General features: G+C 35.7%; 1 protein-coding gene across 1 annotated transcript in view; it reads left to right on the top strand.

Annotated features, from left to right (window-relative positions):
* Positions 1–16,925, top strand: part of DMD (dystrophin) — a gene marked incomplete at both ends in the record, with an annotated part of 1,041,552 nt that overhangs the window by 404,337 nt on the left and 620,290 nt on the right. Inside the window, 6 exons of the mRNA XM_079549062.1 lie at positions 3,728–3,873; positions 4,945–5,157; positions 8,117–8,230; positions 9,708–9,863; positions 11,618–11,788; positions 15,225–15,407. Coding sequence (XP_079405188.1) covers positions 3,728–3,873; positions 4,945–5,157; positions 8,117–8,230; positions 9,708–9,863; positions 11,618–11,788; positions 15,225–15,407 — 983 coding nt within the window. The remainder of the gene's footprint in view (positions 1–3,727; positions 3,874–4,944; positions 5,158–8,116; positions 8,231–9,707; positions 9,864–11,617; positions 11,789–15,224; positions 15,408–16,925) is intronic.

The following is a 16,925-nucleotide window of genomic DNA, read 5'->3' as shown; positions in this document are numbered from 1 at the left end:
TTAAATCTGTTTGTTTGTTTGCTTTTTTTTACTTCTTTACAACCTCATAAAATACGAGAAAATGTTACCTCATTTTTCTTTCTTTATAGTGTCTGTCTAGTGTCTACCCATAGGTAATTGATCCTTTTGAATATGATATATCATCATTCCAGCCCTCTCTTTTGTCCAAACTCAATCAAAGTAATTTTTAGAATATCAGTTCATGGAAAAAATAGATAGAGCTGACCTCTAAATATTCAATAATGGCAGTGAAATGGAGAGTCATGAGAATATTTTTAATACAAATAATTTGTTTTCACAAGGAAATTCTTGGTTTTATAAATACTCTGGTGAAAAATGAGGGACTAAGCATTATATTCATTTGTCTTGAAACGAACTGATGCTGTGTGGTGGATTCATATTAAGGAGTCTAGTCAGTCTCTCAGCAAAGAGCTCAGTAAGTACTCTGTGGTTCAAAACAAGTCCTAGATTGTAGTGATTCGTTCCAGGATACATACTGTTCTGTGTCTGTTCTAAATTCTTTTAAAATTCTTCTGTTTTTCAGTCTTGCTGCAATGAAATGTTACCCACCTTCCTTGAGAAACATCCTCATACCCGTTATCAATTTGTCAAGACAGTAATTCAGTGGGAGTTTTGGTGGTATCATTATATATTTAGAAAGTGACATTAAAAAAACAAACAAACAAACAGAAAAGCTTTTTATGGCATTCTGTATCACATAAAGATTCTTTATGCCCTCTGTTTACTGTTATTTTACATGTACGCTTTTCTCCCTAAGCATGGTATTTTAAACAAGACTGCATAACCTAGAGGTCATGCAACTCAGTCTTGACATAAATTTATAAGACAAGAAGCCACAGTAACCATAACAGTAAGAAAGCCATTTGAATTTTTGTTTGTCCTGTTTCTGCCTTGCTTTGAATTTCTCACTGATGACTGATGACATTTTCCTGCTTAATATATCTTAGAGATGGGTTATAAGTGACAGTGAAATTGTTTTCATGCATATAATAATCTTTCACCAATTGTTTTGTACTTGAGTAAGAAAAATTTAAGAATCACTACTTGTGTTATCAATGAATGAAGTTATCAATATAAAGACTGTGATGAATTTCTTCAAAGATAGGTATTACAAAATTAGCAAAACAAAGTTCCAAGAAAAATACAATGTGATTGTAGACACTGCAGTTGCTTTTAAGGAGATTTGTGTGGGAAATACTTGCATTTTTATGTAGACAGTTTGTTTCAAGCACTACAGAAACGATCCCATAGGTTATATTTAATGTCTTTCTTCTTTCACAACCATGTGATGAGCAGTGGGATTTGTCCTGACTGAAGGAGATGGACATTGCAGTATATTCAGTGGGATTTGATAGTTGTTGAAATAATTGTATTCTTATTTCATTTTTGTTTTGAGAAAAAAAAAAAAGAAAAAGAAAAAGAAAAAAAAAAAAGAAAAAGGAAATCTGTTCACAAAATAAAGATCTAGTTTAATTACAGTTCGGGTTGAAAACTTGCTATATCTTTTTAACTACAAAGCGTCATATAAGAGATCAGAATCCATATTAATGCACCTCATTCATTATCTACATTAATCTATGAACAATTTTGTGGCAAAACAAATTTTAGAGTAATAAACAGGCCTGGATGTGTATGCATGTTATGAGCAAGGGGAACTTAGAGATTCATACTGCCTGTAGTGAGATCATAGATGTGTGAGATCTTTGAAAACTGAAATTATGTAACAGTTATTTCAGTGTAGGAGTTTGGATTCTCATCACTGACACCCAGAAATTGGAAAAACAATGTAGGCAATTGTTGAGTACTGTTCTAAAATAAGATGCTTTCTTGTGGAGGAAAATACAGATATGTCATTAAAAGAAAAATCTACGTCAGTAAAATACATGGAAAGCTATTACTTCATTCTTAGTAATCTCTTCTTCACTGAACTTAAGAGTGTTTTTTAAATTGAATACTTAGTAGCTTAATGGGGAACTTGATTAAATCAATGGCTGTGGTCCTTATTTAGTCCTGAAAGTAGCAGGTAACATCATTAGATAAAAATGAAAAAAACATAGCAATACTTGAATGTTCATCAAGTTGTTTTACTGGCAAATGTTTGGAATGTGACTTTCATGCAGTTTGGTAGAGTTTTGTGTAACAGTAAATCTGCTTTTCACCTGTTCTGAAATGTTCCCCACTATTACCGAAAACAGTTTTTCTTTTACATAGCTGCTTGAACTCATATAGCAGTTCTAAGATTTGTTTTTCATTTGAAGGAGAAAATTGTCATTTAAGAAGTTAAACATGACATCAAAACACTTAACTCCATTTTCTATTTTAAATAATAATGCCAATTAAGAGTTGTATGCTTCTTTATCATATCTGAGCTGTTAGTATCTCCATTTGGAGTGATGAATGTATTTTATGTATTCTATTTTAAATGTATTTTATTCTAAAATAAGATTTTTTTTTTAATAAATGAGTCACAGGCAGTGCAAATATAACAAAGGAAATAAAGTTTAAAAATGCTATTTCAGTAGGCCTACTGTTAGCAGTGGTGATAGTATGGAAAATGCCTGTTTTCTGTGTAGCATAAATCACAATTGCTTTTTGTGTAAATAAAGCACACCTAGAAGGGAAAAAAAAAATCTCCATGGGAGCGGGACTTATCTTTTGTAAATCTGCAGTTGTGTATAGTAAATGATATTGGGCAGTATTTCAAGAATACGATGGTACGCCATATAAAGTGCATGTTCTACAAGAGAGAGACTTTAAGTGGACATGATTTCAGTATAATGTAGTGATGTCTTGCTGACAGTACAAGTTTTTAAAGAAACATTCTGTTAATGATTAAAAAAGTAAGTTACATTGAGCAGTGCATTCTGCCAACCATTGTTATATGAAAATGTAAGCAAGCTTGCACTTGTCATAATTGCTTTTGGACAGCTATATCAATTTTCAGTACAGTTCCTTCTGAAACACACGTGAGATAAAAATAGTTGTAATCTTTTCTGAACATTTGTAAACTTCATTATTACATGTATGGCACAAGTTGAAAATGTTTCAATGAACTAGACGTATTTTTTGTCAGTACTTACCTCAATGAATATAGATGCAAGTATGGTTGAGGGCAGACGTAGTATCTCGGATTATGAGTTGGTTGATGTGTGCTCCAGATGTTGTCTGTTTATGGCAACTATAGTGTTGTTGTAATAAGCACAGGACAATAAAATTCAGCTTCACTGTAGAGAGATTCATCTTCTATTCTTTTAACAGATGTTCTAAATAAAACCTTTTACTTGAAAAGAAACGTTAAACAGACAAGCATGGGCCATAAAAGGGCATGCTTTTTCCTGTTACATTTCTGAAATTAGATTTTGGGTTAAGTACATTGGTTTGTATGTTGATCTCTAAACACACACATTTAAATTGATTTAACCATGTAGATTTTCATTTGATGTAGAACAAGAGAATCCAATGTTACACACCTCATAAAATGACAGAGATATAACTATTAGAAAGAGTGTATTCATTCTTCAGAAGTTTTCTTCTTCTGCTACTCTTGGAAAAATCTGATGCTGACCGTACTGGCTCTGTTGTAATCTGTTGCAAAATGGCTAATGACTTCAGTAGGGCTGGGTCCTCTATCAAACATCTTCTTTCAACAAAACAAATAATTGAGTGTGAAATGACTTTTTTCCTTCTTCTTCCCCACTGAATGCAGTTTTTGACAGTTTGCCTCCTGCACGCTATAAAGACACAGTGACTACTATACTTTCATGGATCCAGCAGTCAGAAACTAAAGTCTCCGTACCTCCGGTTGCAGTTGCTGAATATGAAATCATGGAACAGAGACTTTTGGAGCTCAAGGTGAGTGTTCAGACTGTGGAAAGAATGTCTCAAATGAAGAGTTCAGAGGACCAGAGTCCTTACCTGTTGATGAGTCTACTGAAGCTTATGGATCTTGAGTGATTTATATCAGTTAGAGATTTAGCTAAGGACTGCAGAAGACGCTGAATAGTTACTTTTACTGTCTTCCATTAGTTAAAGGAATAAAAATGTTGTGCATCACTTCAACCAATTTTATAATATATTGAACATATTAAGAAAGAGCCCTTGTGTGTCTCCATGATGTGTAAAATATTCCTTTCATGATAATTTTATCTGTTAAGTATGGATTAGGTCATTTCAGTTTTTTTTCTGTTCACATGAAACTATTTGTGCTTTGCAAAATGTACAATATGCATAATTTCATGTCAGATTTACAAGCAGACGCAAATGTGGGACAAGTTTTGCCAGTAGGTACAAACCTTCCTTGCATTTCAATATTTTATACTGTTTTAAGATCTGATGAATAATGTGCATGCCATTTGATACACATAGCAAGTAACGTGCAGAAACAAAAGTAGAATAGAATAGAATAGAATAGAATAGAATAGAATAGAATAGAATAGAATAGAATAGAATAGAATAGAATAGAATAGAATAGAATAGAATAGAATAGAATAGAATAGAATAGAATAGAATAGAAAGAAGAAGCTAGATGCAGCAAATTTGGGATAAATGGTTGTCAAAACTTAAAATCATGAAAGCAATTCCGAGTTTGTTCTTCTCTTCTTATAGTCTGATTGTTTTAAAATGTAGTCTTAAGGATCTTAGGAGGTTCCTATTTCAAGTTATTGAAATGTATCTGAATTACCTCCATGAACTAGCGTAAACAACTCTGATTATTATTAGTAGTAGTTAAACTAAAAACTCTGCAGTGCAGTTTGAGAAAAGCAATTCCATATAATTTAGTAGCATAAGCAATTGGAATTTTTAGCAAAGACAACCTATGTTTAGAGTTTTCAGTCTTTGATCCAGCAGCCTCATCTATGGCTAAGAAAAGTTTGTTCAGAATTAATACGTATGTCTGAATACTATTTACTGCTTATTTCATAGACTCTACAAAGTTCTCTGCAAGAGCAGCAAAAAGGCCTGAACTATCTCAACACAACCGTTGAAGATTTGTCTAGGAAAACCCCTGCAGAAGTCAGCCAGAAATACCGATCGGAGGTTGAGTTGATTGTTGGCCGCTGGAAAAAGCTGTCATCGCAGTTGGTGGAACATTGCCAGAAACTTGAGGATCTTATGACTAAACTCCAACGATTCCAGGTTAAACAAACTTACTCAGCCTCACCTGAGGTGGCTTGTGGCCTTATGAATAGCACAGCATACACATCAAAGGAGTGCATAAAGTTAAAATGTAATGAAATGTTCTCTCGATTTTGGTGGGCCCAGGATTTTTCTTTGAATTCTAAATAACTTTAATTTCATTGAAATTGCTATTAATATTTCTCTACTTACTTTTTCAATGTAGTTAAAGTTTTTATTGCAGCTGAAGTAACTTTAACCATATTGAGTCTAATAGATTCACTTACATATTTAATGGCATTTGTAGCATGGTAGTGTCTTGGTAGCAGCTGCCAAGAGTTAGAAATGTTCCTCACTTGCACAGTTACGTGATTTTCAGGTATTTAGAATGACGTTATTGCAACCTTACACTGTTGTCTTGTTTCACTCTGAGAATTTCTTATTTACTTACAAATCACATATATCAGCATTACACAGGAAGATGATATTAAGTAGCTTAACTACTCCTCTCCCAACCAAGCAGCTCAGGGGCTTGGGAACTGAAACTTATGATTAGCCCATAAATCGTTTAGGAAAACTTTGCTCCAGTGTGGTCTCATCTTGTGCTGCAGGTTCCTTCGGGAAATAACTGGCATGTGGTTCCCCATGGGATGTGTGGACATTCTTCTTCCTCCACTATGGTCTCTGCCACTCTCATCCAGCACCTTCTCTCCCTCCTTCATCACTAACCTGTGTGTTGGTGTTCACATTTCTTACATTTTTTCTCTGCTCTGCAGTCATGGAACATGCTGTGCTGGCATGGGACACAGAGGCCACCCCTGGATTTGTGTCCCTCCGCCCCCTTCCCTACTATCAAAGCTTTGATACCTGCACCCAATATGACTAGGAAAACTGAAAATTGATTTTATCAATAGTACAGTGATATATTTGCAATTGCACAAAACAGATCATCCCAGATTAGTCTTTGTAGTTAATGCTCTGGTTCTCTATGTAAAAAGTATATTTCAACTTGAAATTTATTATGTTTAAACTCTGTGGGAGGAGAAGAAGAAGATAGTATTCATTTGACAGTGAGTTTTCTTCTTCACTGCAACTCTTAGATCTGTAGGACCACTGTTACCGTGGACAATTTTTGAAGGAAATAAGAAAAAAAAAACTGTCAGCAAGTAAACAACAAATGTTACATCGATTTTTTTTTTTTTAACCTCATATGAATGTCTTTTTCACAATGTATCATCTTCAAACCTAGCTAAAGAGTACTAGTGAGCCCGCAGCGGGAGCCTTGGAGCTGAGTGGCTTTAAGGTCCATTCTAACCAAAGCCATTCAATGATTCTAAGGCTTTGTGATTTGATTGTGAAATTCCAGTCTTTGTCTTCTTTTTTGTCAGAAGCTTAGGGATTCAATCACTGTTCTTAAAAGTGTCCTGAACATCATGGCCATGCTCTGCAGAGCATGTACTTTCAAAACTACCTGAGGTATTGCTGAATACAAATTTTTGCCTTTTGTATTTGTTGCTGAAATTGCTGTGGTATACAGTTGATACAAAACTCATTGTCTTTTCAACTCCTTGAATGACTTGTGTTCCAGACAATTGTTTGAGCTGTTGCAATTTATGGAATGCGTCTGCAAGGGATATGTCAAAATCAGTGTTGATAGGGAAAATACGCTTGCAGTCTGATTTAAAATACAAGTCAGACATTCAATCTTCACTGGTAGCTGGAGACTGATTTTTTTTTTTTTTTTTTTTTTTTAATGAATTCCATCAGATCTATACATCCAGCTGTAATGAACTATAAGTATTCATGTAAAGATATAACTTTTTCATCTTGAAATATGATTCTGAACTGTTTTTACTAAATGATAATTATATGCACAGTAGAGACTTCAACAGTGTTTTTGTAATAGCTATTCTGAACTACGCTGGTAATTTTTACATATTTATTTTTATTAATTAAATGCATTTTCCAGTGTAGCCTGTTTTTATTATATACACCAAGCACATTAGGAAAATGTTTCCTCTAGTTAATTACCTGGTAGTACTTGTTAAAGCATTTTTTGATGTATTTTAGGGCACAATTTGTGTTCTAATGATAAATCCTTTTTAATGTTTAAATTCAGTTTTGTTTTCAGCATTTAACAGTGATACATAGTTCACTGCTTATGAAAATGGTTTGATGAACAAATGTTATAATTTGCCTTTGGCATTTTTTGCCATTTATCATTTTCATTTTTAACATGCATCTATTTAACTTAGGTAGCATTTTAAGGTAATTTTAAGCCACATTTTTTAAAGGACCATTTAAATTTCTCATTGACTGCCAGAATAAAGTCTTTCACCTCTAGGATTGAGAAAAGCTGGATATTGTCCTCTTGGTAGATCATCAAATCTCATTCTTCCTCTTATGGTCTTACATTATGTATGTAATGCTTCCTTGGATTGGTGATGTTCCTTGTTTGCAAGCATTTAGTGTTCTGCTTTTTTATTATTAATAATTTACAGATTTAATTTAAGCTTATTGAAAGCAAATTACTGATTACAAATACGCTAGTACTATAAACACTAAATGAGACTCAGTCTCTGAAATCCTCTTTTTGACTCTTGTCATTAAGTCACTGTGTGTGATTTTTCAGTTTCTGGACAGAATTTGTTTCAGTTACTGTTTTGCTTACAACTTTTTTTATTCTGTGCAACGTGGCATGTTTTCTGTGTTGTGTTCTGATTGAGGAATAGGTAACAGAACATGCAACTTCCAAAATGATCCTCAAGTTTAAATCACAGAAGGATTTGATAGATGAAGCTGAACTAATGGCCCAGTGTGAACAGTCTGAAGCCATACAAGGACCTGATGAATGTGTATTCAACATCTAAATACAAATAGTCTCAGAATTAAATTGTAGTGAGTTCTAGTCATAGTGACAGAATTATGTTATTAGCAGTTAACACAAGTTTGTGATATAAAATGTCTTCTTAATAACCAGAATGACACAAAAACATTGAAGAAGTGGATGGCTGAAGTAGATGTCTTTCTGAAGGAGGAATGGCCTGCTCTTGGTGATTCAGAAGCTCTGGAAAAGCAACTAGAACAGTGTACAGTGAGTATTATTTGTCTGCTTGACAACTATTTTTCTCTGCGTATTGATCTTATACAGAAATTACACAGATGATCACCATTCCTAAAAATGAATTCATGTTGTAAAACGGAAAACCTGAATATACAGAGAGAGAGCATACAGGGACTACTTCAGTGTACATTTATAGCAGGAGCAAGACATTGACGAGAGGGGACTTGTAACAATATATAAGTTTTGTAGCCTCTTAAGATAGTTGTTCGTTTAGTTTGCTGAATTTGCAAACATTGCCTGTGTACTTACATGCTGAGTGATCTGTGTCAGAAGATGTTCTTCCGCATCTACTAGTCATGCATGATTTACAGACTTTTCTGACTGGACTGAAATAATTTCAGGTAACTGAAGGTATGAAGGTATTGTGAGTTGCATCTGTTTTTCTCACTAAACTTTGAAGTACCAGGATTTTCTCCCAGCAGATTTTTAAAGCATCTTGAAGTGTTGATACTTTCTTCGCAGGGTTTACATTTTTTTTCTGCCTGTCCCTACAGAGTTTGTAAGTGCAGTGAATCTTGTAACCTATAACAGTCTCTGAGAATGTGTTCATCAGAACTTACAAGTTCTGTAAATATTCTGGCAGGGTGTGTAAATATTATGAAAGATATGTACTGATCTTACAGAACTACAGTCTCCTCAAAATTACTCTCTTATTCCTTATTGAAATAAAAATGATTGTAATTTATGTGGAACAACTCTTAACTCTTACAGAGATGTGAGTTGCATGCAACTCCTTTAGAATGTCACCTGAGTTTATGAAGAATTTACATAAGTATTAGCCACTATTGTGAAGTATATAATAAAGTTATCAAAATCATCATCACCATTTGTATTTTTACACTTACAGCTTTTTCTACTGTGTAAGAAGCCTAGGTAACACTTGAAGGACTAAAGAAGGCCTTAGCAAATAAAATTGGAGGTGGTGAGTTAGAGCTACCTCAGGGTTTAAATAATACTCAACCACAAATAAAATTCTAATAACTAGAAATAACCTGAGAATGTCACCATTCAGATCATTTTAATGAAACTATCAAGTGAATTACTAAGCCAAGGGTAATGCGCAGTTAGTAAGATGGCTTCACCATTATGATGGGATTTTCTTTTACAAATGCAAATAAAATATGCAGTATATAACATAACATCCTATGTAGCATGTATGTATATTTATACACTATTTGTATATATGTATATCTAGTATGTAGTAAATTTATATTCAAAACTTAATATATTTTGCAAATTAACATCATATGATATAGAATAGCTCACCATGCTTTTATTACTCATTCCTTTTTTGTTTTCATAGTGAAGTCTACTAATTGTGCTCATTTGAGTTGAAATCTGAACCAAAATCATGTTAGAATCTCATGTAGAAATGTTTTGATAGGAAAAGTATAAATCACATGGTTTGAGTGCGTGCTACTTGCCTAATCTTCTACTATTCTTTCAGGCTTTAGTGAATGATATCCAGACAATCCAGCCAAGTTTGAACAGTGTTAATGAGATTGGGAAGAAAATGAAGAGGGAAGCAGAGCCAGAATTTGCTTCCAGAATAGCAACAGAACTAAAGGATCTCAATGCTCAGTGGGAACATATTTGCCAACAGGTATCAAATCTCCTTCTTTGACTGGTTCTTTTCTAACTAATAATCCAGTTTTTCATTGGCAGAGTTTGTTCTTCTGTGCATACCCAATGGATAGGAAACAAACCAAAGAATATCCAAGATAATGATTCATGTTTTAATTGGATGTGTGAAGTATGCCAAGTTTCTGATATGGATTCTAAGGAACATTAAGTCTTTCAGTCACAATGAAATAAGAAATGAAACCTTCTCAAAGATAGAATTTGGGAGATATGCTATACCCATTTTATAAACATATAAATTTACACTCTTATTATATAAATTACTGTGCATGTGCAAAATGCCATCCTTTCATTTTTCTGATAAGCACAATCATAAAACAGTTGATTTTGGAAATCTAAGATATTTAAAAGACATCTAAATCTCTAATACTTTTGATTGATGCTCTTTTGTAGTCTTTCCCATTTGATTAATGTCAATTTTTTAATATTACTTTTCATATTAATATTTTAATAGTTTTGTAATATTAATGCATTTGAGAACTTTGCACTTCTTTCAAATAAATTTCAAGTAAAGCCTTGTAATTTCAGGAGTGCTACAGTTTTATTCTGGCATCCCTGAAAATTATCCTGTAAAAGTTCAATTCAATACACTAAACAAATTATTGCCTCTCAATAGTGATTTCTAATATAACTTCTTCAATAACAGCTCTTAAAGCACATGAGAAGCAGTAAATATAAAAATTTGATTGAAACAATTTGGAAAAGTCAGCCTGGATTAATATACATGCAGTTAATACATTTGTGTAAGCCAGCAGTCAATATTCAGATACTGTTTCCAAGTGATTGAAGGTAACTTTCTCTTCCAAGGAAGAAGTAAGTTTGCAGGACCCCATATTGATCTGCTTTTACACTTGTTGGACATAACTTTTTGGTGTCATCCTGTTTTGTTCTGTAAAACAATAGTTGCGTAGAATGTTTAACAGGCAGGCCTAAATAAGGATGGGTAACCAAACCTGCAAAAACCAGAAACTTACATGAAGTTCTATGACAGAGTTCCTCCTGATGATACTGAAAAATAAGATATACCTAAGTAGCATCACTCTGCAGGACATTGGGGTGATCAGCTCAGCATACCCACCCAATTCCAGAAATGGCACGGCGGCAACTAGGTGTTTCTGATATAACTTATACTGTGAAAGATGGTTCAGTTGCTGCCTTTAGTTACAATCAGTTTTAGTAGGCTGATGCACCATTCTATAAATGGCAGTATAACATAAGTTATATGACCCCAGTATAGTGTTAGTGAGTGGCAGAGCGTGTAATGCAAGTTTTTTTCACTCCAAGGTAAGTATTTTCCTTCAGTAGAAGTGCCCTTTTTTTACTTATATCTCTTTAAGATATACACCTTTCTGAGAGATCTGATAATGAGTTCATCAGCGAGATTAAGCCATGCATATTGCTTGTTCTTTTTACATCTTTTATAGCAGTTCCTGGATGATATTTTTTCAGATGTTTTTCTGATCGCCTCAGTATGTGGTAGATCATTAGAAACCCATTTTCCACAGCAATATGCACTAAAAAAAAAGTATATGTACACATACATTGTACTTTTCCCATTACTTCTTATTGTCTGCCTGTCCAAGTACTTATTAATAACAGCTATCTAATTTACAGCTATAACTACAGGATAGAGATTGGTTCTTTTCAGGCTAAAATGCCATTGAGTCCATGCAGCATACTTGCTTTAAGTACCACATAATGTTTTCTTTTTTAAAGGCCCATGCTAAGAAGGCAGCATTAAAAGGTGGTTTGGATAAGACTGTGAGCCTGAGAAAGGATTTGTCAGAGATGCATGAATGGATAACACAAGCTGAGGAAGAATATCTGGAAAGAGATTTTGAGTATAAAACACCCGACGAATTACAGAAAGCTGTTGAAGAACTGAAGGTAAGAGATGAACAAAGTCCTTGAACAGCTTTTAAAGTTCTTTTTGAAGAATCTTTTATAAAGAAAGTCTACTCTGTCATTCAAAAAGGAGTCTTTTGATACCTAGTTTTTCAGCCTGAAATTTAAAGCAGTAGCCAGTTTCGAATAAAGTTTGAGGATATTTAAACTTCTACATTGTTAACGAAGTGTTTTCTTTTCCTCTTTGCTTTGTTGGATACTTGATTTTTATAGAATCATAGAATGGTTTGGATTGGAAAGGACCTAAAAGATCACCTAGTTCCAATTACCTGCCATGGTCAGGGTTGCCACCCATTAGATGAGACTGCCCAGGCCACGTCCAGCCTGGCCTCGAACACCTTCAGGGATGGGGCATCAACATCTTCTCTGCGCAGCCTGTACCAGTGCCTCACTGCCCTCTGAATAAAGAATTTATTTCTAACATCTAACCTGAATCTCTCCCTTGCCTTGTCACTATCAGATCATGTAAAAAGTTGTTCTCCCTCTTGCTTATAAGCTCCTTTAAAATACTGGAAGGCCACAATGTGGTCTTCCTGGAGCCTTCTCTTTTCCAGTGTGAACAAGCGCAACTCCCTCAACTTTTCTTCATAGGAGAGGTACTCCAGCATTCTGATTCTCTCATGTTGCTGCTCTGGACTTGCTTCAACAGCCCTGTATGTTTCTTGTGCTTGGTGCCCTAGGACTGAACGCAGTACTGCAGGTTGATCCTGGGATCTCCCCAACCCAAATGCAACACCTTGTACTTGGCCTTGTTGAACCTCATTAGTTTCACATGAGCTCATTTCTCAAGCTTGTATGGGTCTCTTTGGATGGCGTCCCTTCCCTCTCTCATATCAAATTCAGCTTCAACATTTTACTTGTTCTAGTTCAACATTATTTTACATAAGTACTGTGATACAAATATAATTGGAAGTAAGCATGTGCTGTAGATTTACAATTCTTGCTTGTTAATCAAGTAGCAAGCTCAAATTATTAGATTATACTGCATAATAAAACAGATGAAGTGTATAGTTCTAAACACAAGCCCTGTTTTGGATTTTTGAGTATTCTAGATTTCCAGCTAAAGTACAGAGATGTTCAAATTGTGACAATCGAACCTATGCAGATAACCAAGTCAGGTACCATGCATCTTTGCACCTGGTCCTGGTTATCCTTTCCCTGAAGGATTGCAGCTACCTCTTGTGTCACATAACAAGCAAAAATATGGTCAAAATTCTGTTCATTTTGCAGCCCTTTTCTTCCCAGAGCTATTAGACAGGAATGACAGGAGTAAAGTGGTTAGCTTTCTCTGGCAGAAACAGCCTTTTTCTAATTATTCTAGTTTGTACAAGTTCCACAGGCTCACACGGGAATAACGTTTCATGTTGATTTCTTTGAGTTTCAGGGAGTTCTTATCTGTAGTCTGTAATGTCTTATGGCAAAGGTACTTGGAACATTCATTGGAAAAAAATGAAGTAGCTTAATCTAACACAAATGAAATGATTAAGTTAAGATATTAAATTGCATTGAGTATCATGTATATATAAAGGATAACAAGAAAAAAATTTAAAAGTATGCCAACAGTAAAAGGAAGTCTAGGGAAAATGTAGGTCCCCTACTAAATGAGGTGGGTGCAGTGGTAACAGGGAATGCTGAGAAGGCAGAGATTCTGAATTTCTTCTTTGCTTCAGTCTTCAGTGCTAAGACTAGCCCTCAGGAACCCCAGACCCCACAGGTAAGAGACAGTCTGGGGAAGGGAGGGCTTCCCCTTGGTCAAGGAAGATCTGGTCAGACAGTGTCTAGCCAAAATTAATGCACACAAATCCATGGGTCCTGATGAGATGCACCCATGTGTGCTGAGGGAGCTGGCTGGGAGAGGTGATTGCTGAACTCCTCTCTATCATCTCTGGAATGTCTTGGTAGAAGGCAGAAGTGACTGAAGACAGGAGGATAGCCAGTGTCACTCTGGTCTTCAGAAAGGGCAGGAAGAAGGATCTGGCAAACTACAGACTACTCAGCCGCACTTCCGTCCCTGGAAAGGTGATGGAACAACTTGTTCTGCATACCCTCTCCAAGTAATTGGAAGAGAAGAAGGTTATCAGAAATAATCAATGTAGATTCACCAAGGGGAAATCATACTTAACCCAGCAGCCTTCTTTAATTCATTACTGACTGGATAGATGGGGAGAGAGCAATGGAAGTTGTGTATCTAGACTTCAGCAACACATTTGACAACATCTCCCACATCATCTTTGTTATGAAACTTATGTTATGAAAATATGGGATAGATGAGTGGACAGTGAGGTCGATTGACAACTGGCTGACTGACAGAGCTCAGTGGGTTGTCATCAGCAGTGCTGAGTCTGGCTGGAGACCTATAATTAGTGGTGTTCCTTCGGGGTCAGTGCTGGGTCTGATCATGTTCATGTTCAGTGACCTGGATGAAGGGATAGACAGCACCCTCAACACGTTTGCTGGAGAGGAGTGCCTGACACACCAGAAGGCTGTGTGTTCTTCAACAAGACCTGGACAGACTGGAAAGTTGGGCAGGGAGGAACCAGATGAGGTTTAACAAGAGCAAGTATAGAGCCTTGTAACTGAGGAGGAATAACTGCATGCATCAGTATAGGTTAGGAGATGACCTGCTGGAGATGAGCTCTGTGGAAAAGGACCTGGGTGTTCTAGTAGATGACAGGTTGGATTTGAGCCAGCAGTGTGCCCTTGTGGCAAAGAACACCAGTGGAATCCTGAGGTTCACTAATAAGAGTGTGTCCAGCAGGTCAAGGGAGGTGATTCCCTCCCCACACTGCTCTGTCCTGGTGAGGCCACATTTAGACTACTGTGGCTGGTTTTGAGCTCCCCATTTCAAAAAAGACAGGGATCTCCTAGAAGGAATGCAGCATAGGGCCACAGAGATGATAAAGAGACTAGAGCATCTCCTGTATGAAAAAAAACTGAGTAACCTGGGTCTGTTCCACGTCAGGAAAAGAAAACTGGGGATAAATCAGATAAATGTTTATGAATATCTAAAGGAAGGCGGGAAGAAAATGGATGAGGCCAAACTCTTCTTGGTGGTACATGGCAATAGGACAAGAAGTAATGGCCAAAAACTTGAACATAGGAAGTTCCAAACTAACATACAGAAGAATTTTATAGAATGGGTGTATGCTGTAGCAGGGATGATAAACTTGATGATCTGTTGAGGTCCCTACCAACTCCTGCAATTCTGTGATGTATTGCCAAAAAAATAAAAACAAGTTTTTCGTGTGCATTCAAGTTTAAGGGTTAATTCTCAGAACTTCATGGAATTAATTAGTTATTGGATGTTTTTGTGGTGGTTTTTTTTTTTTTTTTTTTTCCTTCTGACAGAGACAATTCTGAAGGAGTTATTTGAAATCTGCTTCTTTCTCAAATCAGAGCTATGATTTTTATTTTACAGAGAGCAAAGGAAGAGGCCATGCAGAAAGAAGTGAAAGTGAAGCTTATTACTGATTCCGTGAATAATTTCATAGCAAAGGCTCCACCTGCAGCTAACGAGGCTTTGAAAAAGGAGCTTGATGTTCTAATTACCAGCTATCAGAGACTCTGCAGCAGACTGAATGGAAAGTGCAAAACTTTGGAGGTTGGATGTTTTGTTAATGCTTGTATTTATAGTTATTCTAACTGTAGAAGTGAGGTAGACAATAAAGGTGTATTATTGTATGGGACCACGAGCAGCCTAAAGCACTTCTGGCTGTATGAGTTACATACTAAATACCACATGTTTTTGTAAGCCATATACCTAAATCTTAGTAAGAATTGTATGTGCTGGAGAGTAAAACTAAAGAGAAATCACAGGCATGTTTTATAGATGATGGACTGTAATGACTGCTCAGATTTCTTATCCTTTCTGAGATTAAGACAAGCATCTGGCTTCTGTAGCAACCTGGTGGTGTTGTCTTCACCAGCTCCTCTAGGCTTCATTCTTCCATGGCTAAGGGTTTTGATTAAATGACTCTGAAGCTGGACAGCAGAGAAACAGCATTTGATCTGCTGATAATCTGAATGTGTCACATTTTCAGTTGACCCCGCCATTTTGGCCAGTTCCATTATAGTTTCTTGTCCTAGAACTGTTTTTATTTTACACTGGGGTCATGGTGATTTAGATATGCTTATTTTGTTGTGAAATAATTCACATTAGCTAACTTTGTAGAGGACAAATACGCAGTTGGGTAAAACTTACCTCCTCCAAATTTTACCCTGGGAAATTGGTTCTCTAATCTAAGCTGGTGAACTGTGTTTGCCCACATTAATGATGATGCTATTGTAAAGTAATATCTCTTTCTAACCTTTACAAAGACTTGAATTTGCAATGGCCAAGGTTAGGTGAAATGAATTGTTACTCTAGGAATCTTGGCTTATGGACTGCCATGAGTCTACTTTCTTCTAAGAAAACAAGGAAAAATGCATTCAATATGCCATTTTTATCTACTTATTTAAGTATCCTCAAGTACTGGAAAATGTTAAATACTAAAAAAACAGGAGTTATATTTAAAATAATGCAGTGTAAATGTAAATGCAAAATATAATATAAATATATTTTACAACCTTATATTATGTATTCTAGGACTTAAATGACCTATAATTTTATCATGGTTTAACCTTTCAGGCAACTAAGCAGCACACAAGTCTTTGCTCCCCTTATCCCAAAATGAGATGGAAGGATTGTAAAAATAATAATAATTTTAAAAGGGGTAAAACTTGTAAAATGAGATAAGGATAAGGCCAGTTTAATAGCAAATAAAATAAGAGGGTAGATGGTGAAAAAAAATAAATATAATACAGAACACAGTTGCTCACCACTAGCTAACTGACAGGCGCCCAGCCAGTTTCTAAGCAACAACAGTCTCTGCTGCCTGCTCGCCCAGTTTTATAGTTAAGCATGACAGCATATGGCATGGGGCATCCCTTTGACCCGTTTGGGTCAGCTGTACTGGTTCTGTCACCTCCCAGCTCTTTGTGCACCCACAGCCCCTTTTGAGTAGGGCAGCCTGAGAAGCACAATAGTCCTTGGCTTAGAGTAAGCACTGCTCAGCAGTAACTAAAATATTGCATTGTTACCACCAGCATTTACATCCCAAATACAAAATAGGGCAGTATA

This window comes from Tetrao urogallus, assembly GCF_951394365.1.
Source record: "Tetrao urogallus genome assembly, chromosome: 1".
NCBI lineage: Eukaryota > Metazoa > Chordata > Aves > Galliformes > Phasianidae > Tetrao > Tetrao urogallus.
The sequence above is the reverse complement of the archived record's forward strand: the minus strand, read 5'-3'. Positions and strand labels throughout refer to the sequence as shown.